Genomic DNA, 9,322 nt, shown 5'->3' on the forward strand with positions numbered 1-9,322 from the left:
TTAAGCTTTGTTTAAAGATTTCCCTGTGGAACGAACCGGACTTACTAAAAACTACACTACTGTACGATTAGGTACACTGCCTATAAGTGTTGTAGCAAGGTTTAAGTATATCCATTCTCTAAATAAATAAATATCTTGTGTAAAATTGTATCGTATTTAATAGTATTTTTCTGCTAAAATTAATAGTATTTAATACCACTCTGCTAAAACATCATGCGCGTCGCGCACCTTGAGGTGAGCGCGCCGCGCACCTGGTCTGCGACAGAAATCTGACTTTTTCAAATTAGAGTTTAATGAGGGGCTTTTTGGTCTTTTCACTTGAGGCGGATGTGAGGCCATATCAGCTGGTTGGATTCAGTTTTGGATCATATTTCACATCCACAAACACTCTCAAGTATCTTAGAGAGAGAGGGAGATTTCTAGAGAGAGATTTGGGGTTTTGGAGAAGAAGGAGCTTGAATTGATCAAAGTCTCGGGTTTTAAAGTTGTTCACCTCGTTCCTAGCTACGTTTTGGTGGTTGTGGTAAGTTCTAACTCCGAATTTCATTGTTTGATTTTGATAATCAAGTTAGGGTTTGAACTTAAATTGATGAGAAACCCATTTAAACTCTTGAAATGAGTTTAATGATGCTTGTAATCGGGTTTATTGCTATTGTTGGTGGATTATGGGTTGGTGAACAAATTGACCATGATTAGGACTTGAAATTGGGTTTAATCACTTAAGTTAGTGATTATGGAAGTATTGAAACCCATTTAGGGTTATTTGGTTGACTAGTTTTGACTTTGGGTCAAAATTAGGGTTTAGTGATGATTATGACCCAATTGGCGATTTAATGAGGTTTATAAACTTAAAATGGATTAAGTTTAAGTATAAAACCGAGTTAAAGGTGTTTTGGTGTCGAAATTTGTAAATGGTGAGATTTTGACCTTATGGGTCAAAATTAGGGTTTATGGGCAATTTGGGGACTGATAAGTGTTTAACACTTGTGTTCGGGTTTATTTGGCGTATTAGGACCATTCTCACTTGTGTTAGTGATTACTGGTTAATTTTGGGCGCGGTTTGTACTTGGAAGTGCATTTGGGTCGAATTTGCACTAAGTGTCAAATTGGGTTGGTTTGTAAATCCAATCTAAGTGTGTTGTTGAATTTGTGATAATGGAATAGGTACTTTCCATTGGCGAGGTGCGGATTACTTAGAAGCATTCATCAAGGCGACAAGGTGAGTGTTAATATCCTATGTGCATATGTATGTGTAGGATGGGTGCGGGTCGGGTGAGGTGGTTCTCGGTTATAGAGCTCACTTCACATATAGGTGGATTTGATGGACTTTTGTATGAGTCCAAATGGCACGGTTGTGCGTTTTGGTTGACCATCTTTGGCGAAGTACACGTTCGTGTGTACATTATCACACGTGGTTGTGATTTGGATGTTGTAGCCCCGATATGGTGGATTTTATAATCCCGTGACCGTGGGTTTGAGTTGGAGATGTGAATCGCGTGTGGTTTCGGATTCACGATGACGCGTGTGGTTTCGGTCATCTTATCAAATGAATCTCGTGTAGTTCGGATTCATGGTGACTCGTGTAGTTCGGTCATCTTATTGAGGTAGTAATCTCGTGTGGTTCGGATTACTAAGGCTCGTGTAGTTCGGCCAACCTCGATGATGTGGAGATAGTAATCTCGTGTAGTTTCGGATTACTAAGGCTCGTGTAGTTCGGCCAATCTTCATTGTGGTACTTGGTTCTCGGTATTGGGTTAAGGGGTTAACCTTGTGCGTTATATATATATATATATATATATATATATATATATATATATATATATATATATATATATATTGTTATATATTAATGTATTGTTGTGGTGTAGCTAACCCTCCGGGTGTAGCTTCTTGGCGTTGTTCACATCGTCGTTAGTGAACTTATAATTGTTGTTGTATCTTTAGCTCGTTGCTTAGAGATCGTACGGTATGCTTAATGTAGTGCCTTATATATGGATGCTTCGGTATGCGGTATTTGTTATTTCGTGGCTTGTCCATTTTATGCATATAGTATATTATCATTCACTAAGCATTAGTTTACCCTCTCGTTGTTGACATTTTTATAGATTGCATGGATGCGGTGGCTCGGGTAAACGGGGACTAGTGGACTCGCATAGTTGCTTTAGAAGATCTTGCTTTTGAATTGATTAGGATTGGGTAGCGTATCCCCAATCGCCATGCTCGGTCTTTATTTTGTGTTAAAAATCATGTGGTCGAAACTTGTATTTTGTACGAAAGTCGTAAAACGGCCGATGTGGGCCCGGTCTCGTAAAACTCATTTTATTATTGGAACGTGTTAGTTTTAACTAATATAAATTGTTGTGAAAAGCGTTTGGTCTAAAAGTGTCGGGAAGTCGAAGATCTTTTCGCGAAAAATGGACATTTTGATCAGAACTGTCACAGGCCTTGTGCGCGCCGCGCACAGGCAGTGGTGCGCGCCGCACACCCTTCTGTCCAGTTTAAAAAAAATTTTATTCCGCGTTTTTGGTTGGTTAACGGGTTGGGATGTTACAGTAATGACGGGTAACTAGCGGATAACTAACTATATGGAGTGGTCTTATTCTACAAACTTCATTTACTTGTACTTTTCTTCATTTGTACTTTTCTCGATTCATGTTCTTGAGCTCAAGTAGAAAACATATGGAAGTAGAAAACACCACCGAGGCATCAGCCTGAGTGGTACCAGCTCCTTTGGGGGCGGGCCCGTGTTCACCGCTCATTGAAGTGGCGCAGGTTCGAATCCAGGGGGAGTTTTACCAGATTTAATTCCTGCAAGGGGATTCGATCCCGGGTTTCTTCCTTGCGTGTGTGCGTGACTAACCATCTAACCGCCGTTCAAAAAAAAAAATATGGAAGTAGAGAACATATGGATGGCATTTAAAAAAAACGGCCACAAGAAAACGAAACAACAAAACACGTTAGAGATCAGTCGTACCTATAATGCTTGCAGATATCGAAACATTATCTATAACCGAGCTTCGACCTAACAAAAGTCAACAAATCAAACCTCAAACTAGCTAAAACAACAAAATGCAGCAAGCTAACAGTGCTAAAAGAAGAATATGCACCACCTAAAAGAACCATATAAAAGCCAAAATAAAAACGTATCATAAAAAAGAAACTGCATCAAAAGTCCTATGAATCACGTTTCGGTTTTTTCAAATTGCCGACAACCGTATCGCGCCGTATATTTTTACCGGAACGATTTTCAGACTTATAAATTAAAACGTTATGGTTACCATTTGCATGGCCACTAAGCAATGAGCCAATGATTCATGAAATTAACCTCAGAAGTAGCCACGTATGGATCGACTAAGTAGAACACATCTTGTTAGTCTACTAATATAGGTTTACATGTCCATATTTCTAATCAATTTCAGATGACTTATCAAATCCACTAACTCTTTCAAATGTTATTGTAGTATTTAATAGGCAGAAAAGTAATATAAATATCATTTTTTTCTCAATAATAAAAGGTACTCCGTATATCAATTTTTTTTCTTTACACATAAAGACTTTGATTTTAATTTACTGTTCAAAATGTCTCTAAATGAACAAAAGTTGCAATTGAGGTAAAATTGACACTATAGATTTTCTTATACAGAGTATTTTTATTGTCAATCAGTGCCGGATATTGAGACGTGCAAGGCGCGCGGTCGTACGGGGCCCAATGTTTATAGGGGCCCAAAATAGTTAGCCTGATATTATATATCTAGGTTCATTTGTTAATACAATCGTTATTTTAATAGATCTTAGTAGTTATGACTTTATTAGTATTATTGAACTTATTATTATTTATGAAAAAATTAAAAAAAATTCGTATATAAAGGACTCATTTTTAATTATTGAACAGGGCCCATATATTTAACAGGACATCCTTGTTGTCAATGTGTATTTTATATCATTTTTCCTTTTAGTCACAAGTATTTTATCTTTTTATCTTTAATCTCTATTTTTTCTTTTTCCTATTTTTTTCTTTTTTTTCTTTCTTTTTTTTGCGACAAGGATACTTTTTCAATTAATCTTCTTCAACAACAACAAAAATCATAAGCATCATTATTAAATTCATAGAAGCAGAAAGTAATACTCCATATATAAATTAAACAATCTACATTCGATATGTCTTCATTTTGTACAAATCTCAAATGTCAGGAAGTAATATATATTATATATATTTAATTATTAAACAATATAAATTTGATTATGGCTATGTTTGGTTGCTAGTTTTTTTTAGAGTTTCTAGGAGCTTTTAACTTTTAGTTTTTTTTTTATAAAAAAAGCTCATTTTTTAAAACAAGTTTGTTTGGTAAGAAAAACTTGTAGCGTTTTGAGGTAACCAATAATGATCACTTTCCTTCCTTTCTTTCTTTGTTTCTTTCCACGAACACCAGGATCTTCCTGCTCAAATATAAAGGAAGAAGGAACATGTGTGTTCCATCAATTACTACATTAGCATGGAATACACATGGACACGGTTTTATTACAAGCATATTGTATTTTTTTATTTATTATTATTTTTTTTTTTGTGCCTTTTTAGTATTTTTTTTGAGTAAGCGAGGAAACCCTCTTATGAACGAGCACATTGGCTCCCCCATATAAGGTAAGACCTCGGGTAATCAAACCCCCGAGCGCGAGACCTGGTACCGGGTGAATTGCGCATTATGCGCACCCTCTAGTCACTCTCTTTTTGAACAATTTGGCATAGCCAGGAATTGAACCCGGGTGGTGTGCCTTTTTAATATTTTAGTTACATTTATATATGAAAAATGAATGCTTATTATGTTAATTTAACCGATAAAGTACGTCATTACTATCCCACAAAAACTAATACTAAACAAACAAGCAAATGCTTGACGAGCATGTGGTTCTCTGGTTAGGAGTGTTATGTGGTTTTTCGGTGCGAGAGGTTATTTTGATTTGCAGGCTTCGGGTTAGGTGTTGCTGGAGTGCCCGGTGTTCATTTTGGTGTGCGGCTTTCGAGTTGTGTTGATCGCGGTGTTGGATACGTGCCCGGTTTTATATAGTTTTAGATTTAGGTTTGGTGGTCATTCGTTTGTAATGTCATTTTCATTTTCAACGTGCTCGCTCTCTTTCAATCAATTTTCTCGTCCAATGTTTGTAGGACGATTAGAGCGAGTCCTTTCAATTTCAATCATTGTCGTTTGTATGTACCTCCGGATCTTTACGATCTTTATATATATATATATTAACATTTTCGTCGTAAAAAAAAAAAAAAAAAAAAAAAAAAAAAAAAAGATCCTTCAATGACAGAAGGTCAAGACTTTCACTAAAAACACACAATCAAAACGATTGTAATCAGTACCCAAGTTTACATCGTAAACAATCCTCTTACAAGTTCAATGAAATATAAGCTTTTGTATCACACAAGATTATAGAATGATGAACCCTAGATGAGAAAATCTGGAAGCGGATGAAAACGAATGCATGCAGAATGAATGAATGAAAATAAATTAAATCTCAAGTTACATCCAGGTTCCTTAAGTTTTTAAGTCGGTTTTTCCATTTCAACACAAAAGTTCTAGATTTCACACTTTGACTACCAAACTCCAACTATCAGCTAATAACTGAAAGGTCCTGCACATACTTAAGCATAATAAATAAGTATAAAACAATAACTCAACATGTTTAGATTGTATATACTCGTCATATAATTTTAATAAATATGAATACGTACACTAACCATAAGTTTTATACGTAATACGTATTCCCTTATAATGCGGAGTACTAAACCATTAAAACTACATCACCTTAATTAGCTAGTGAACAGACTTTTAGAAAGCCTCTTTAATCTTCTTTTTTTAAGCCTTTATTATCTTGTTAAACTGCAACAATTAAGGAACCTATTCCACAAAACCACTAACCGCTTTAATGCTTTTTCCTAACCTTAATTAAATATTTGATTCATTCTTTCTTATAATACCAATTCTAATTATACATGCATAGATTACGTTTAGTGATGGCCAATCATTTCATTTTTCTTCTATAATATTAAATCACTTAATATAATTTCGGTATCATAACATTTGTGGTGTGTGTTTAGAATCTAGATTTAATAGAGGGCTCTAGTGAGATCGATTTAACGACTTAATAACCACCCTTTTTTAGTTAAAATTTAATTAATTTAAGCTTGCATTATATTAGTTTGTTCCTTAAACTTCTCTGACACAGATGGAAAACAACAACTTTGTAACCGCCTAACTGGATCAATTCTTTAACAATGTTGTCGGCCTCATGCTTCCAAGAATCTTGTTTCATTCTTTCTTTACAAATAATAATAATAAAAATAAAAATAAAAATATTTCATTTAATTCCTTTATAAACTATACATTTTTTTTTTCAAAAAGCAAAAGATATTATATAACATACTAATAGAAACATAGAAATTTATAAGACTGCTCTTATTCATGACACATATCTTCACAGCCACACTATAGCACATCAGCGTCACGTTATCACTTCTTTCATATCACTTACTCATCACACTATACTAACATCAATATTTACATACCTCTCACAATCACATTGTGCCTACATAAATTAATTAATACAACGTATTGACTTTAATGTATAAAGTACAAACAACAAAAACAAAGGCTGCGTGGTTCGTTATGCTTGACAATGGCTTGGGAAAGGATTTGGTTTCAACTTCTTGGCAATCACATTCACTAGTATTGGTGTCATTGGAAAAGAGCTCCAATAACACTCACAACCACTCACCGATACTAGTAGTCTAAGAGGCATAAGGATACATGGACTAATACATGCACCTGAACCCCAACACGAATATACTACACGCTTAATTACTTTAAACCTATTTTATTATGTTTAATTTCTTCTTAAAAATGTATGTATCTATTTACAGGAAATTACCTCACTTTAAGAGAATTGAAAATTAAAGATAACTAAGCTCAAAACGAAGTCCCCAATCAAAATAAAAGTAATTATAAAGTTTGAGGGTGTTATAACCTTTAGTCCTAAAGCAAAAGGATGATCATAGTGATGAGACAACTCCAATTTTTATCTTATGATATCATCTTATCAAAACTAATTTAGCCTTTTATAAAAATACGATATCTTGATTTTAAAACTTTATAAATTAAATCATAGATCACATTAGCTATTCGTATTTGAAAAATTCTAAAATGTGACAATTCATAGTTAAGATTTCTACTCGCGATCCAAATGTATTTCGTTACAAATAATTACGGAGTACTAGTTTTTTTTACTACATATATGCCCAATGATGCGAGACCAACGTGTTACCACGTAAGCAACTGGTATCCTATTGGTTTCCATCGTGCAGTGTGAGCCCATGGGGGTGATGACAGCTGTCCAATTTGACGGCATCTGTTCTGTTTCTTCGTGACTAAGCCATAAACTTCATTCAACAGGACCCCACTTAATTTGCTGATGTCACTACTTTTTTTAGAAAAAGTCACGGTGGCCCCCACCCGTTAGTGCAGCGTGACTCAAAAGTATTATTAACCTTGAGTGTGTTTGGACGAAAGTAGCTGGAGCTGGAGCTTATAGCTGGAGCTAGAGCTTAGGAGCAGGAGCTGGAGCTTATTTTTAAAGCTGGTAGCTGGAGCTTATTATTTTTTATAAATGTTTGGTAAACTAGCTGGAGCTTATTTTTCAGTTCATAGCTCTATTTTTTTTATAAGCTACTACAAGTAGCTTATTTTTTCAGAGCTTTTAATTTTTAATAAGCTCTACTTTTTTTGTCTAAAAAACGAAGCTTATGACTTGAAGCTTATTAAAATCATAAGCTCAAGCTCTCATAAGCTTCCATAAGCTCCAATAAGCTACGCGACAAACACACCCGTTATGTAACTATATATATATTCATAATAATTTAATAATTTATAAATAAGTATATATAAAATCTTATAATTTAAAAAGACAACGATGTCATACTCTACTAAATTTTTTATGATCTATAATATAATTTAAATGACTAATATACCCTTAAATGGACCCCACCAAAAGCCATTGGTTTTGCTCTTAAATACCGGTTTCCAACCCATCGTTTATTCCCTTTCCCTCTCTTACCTTCAACCACCATATAAAAACCATTCCCGACCATGATGTCATCAATTTTCCCCGCGGCAAGTGACGGTTTTTATGGAACCGGGTTTACCCCTTGGGAAACCGAGACCCCTTTTACTTATCCACCGGTCGAACCGGTGCTTTCTTATTCCGGTTCAGACGTATCTACACCAAAAACCAATAGCTCCAACTCCGGTTCAGACGATGGATGTCCGGTCGAAGTCAACCCTATTGATGACCGTAAGCGTAGACGTATGATATCAAACCGTGAATCCGCACGTCGATCACGCATGAGAAAACAAAAGCACTTAGAGAATTTAAGGAACCAAGTGAACTGGCATAAGAACGGGAACCGGGAAACAATGAACCGGTTACGGTTTGTTAGTCACCATGTGCATATTTTACTACAAGAAAACCAGCGGCTCAGATCCGAATCAGAGATGCTTCGACAAAAATTATGGGACATACGCCAAGTTTTAGTTGTTCGACAGTTACAAAATCAGTTATTACAACCGTCTGCATGGCCATGCAATAATAACGTGACATCCATCAATGAATTAAATCCACCATCAATTATCACATAAATATGATCTATCGTCACCTTTTTTATATTATTATTTCACTAAAATATAATCATAAATATTAAGTCCCTACGTGCATGAGAAAACATTAGTAACCTATTCCATATATATCGATCTGTAATTAACTACCTAGTAATTTTGGTCAATCTTAAGTTTTTTGTTTCGCTTCTTATTTATATTTTTTTTTTGCTGATTTTTGGAAATTCAAGGTTTTAGTAGCACGTTGGGTGTTTTTGACAAACGAGAGTTTGCCACTTGTAAAGTTTCGCTCCGAATTAAAGTGTTTGCCTTATTCATAAAAATCAGTTTGGAAGTTGGTGTTGTGTATCTATTGATGCTTGCTTCTTTTAAGATAAAATATTAATATTTAATATATTATTATTTATACGAGTAGTGAATAAGTGTTTAATATGTTTATTATTTTTTAAGATCTTTATTCTTTATTTAAAATTAAAGCCCAATCGTTTATTCATATTCATATCTACGTCTAAGTTGTATGAGACAAATGAAGATGCATTTGCGACCTTTGTACATTTGACATTCAATGTGACTACACCAAAAGTCATTTTTATCAAAGACAAATATCCTCGCAATATACTATATATCACAAAAAGTCATTGTAGTATGGTTGT

General features: G+C 34.7%; 1 protein-coding gene across 1 annotated transcript; it reads left to right on the plus strand.

Moving 5' to 3' along the window:
* The first annotated feature begins 8,113 nt into the window (after positions 1-8,113).
* LOC139896470 (basic leucine zipper 4-like) lies at positions 8,114-8,900 on the plus strand. The gene has a single exon (XM_071879112.1). It carries the CDS (start codon positions 8,145-8,147, stop codon positions 8,691-8,693), a length of 549 nt encoding a protein of 182 aa, XP_071735213.1. The 5' UTR covers positions 8,114-8,144; the 3' UTR covers positions 8,694-8,900.
* The last annotated feature ends 422 nt before the right edge of the window (positions 8,901-9,322 follow it).

This window comes from Rutidosis leptorrhynchoides, chromosome 3, assembly GCF_046630445.1.
Source record: "Rutidosis leptorrhynchoides isolate AG116_Rl617_1_P2 chromosome 3, CSIRO_AGI_Rlap_v1, whole genome shotgun sequence".
Classification (NCBI taxonomy): Eukaryota; Viridiplantae; Streptophyta; class Magnoliopsida; order Asterales; family Asteraceae; genus Rutidosis; species Rutidosis leptorrhynchoides.

Bases quoted from the DNA above. Each gene is read 5' to 3' on its own strand.
- LOC139896470 (XM_071879112.1), top strand. From the start codon at position 8,145: ATGATGTCATCAATTTTCCCCGCGGCAAGTGACGGTTTTTATGGAACC.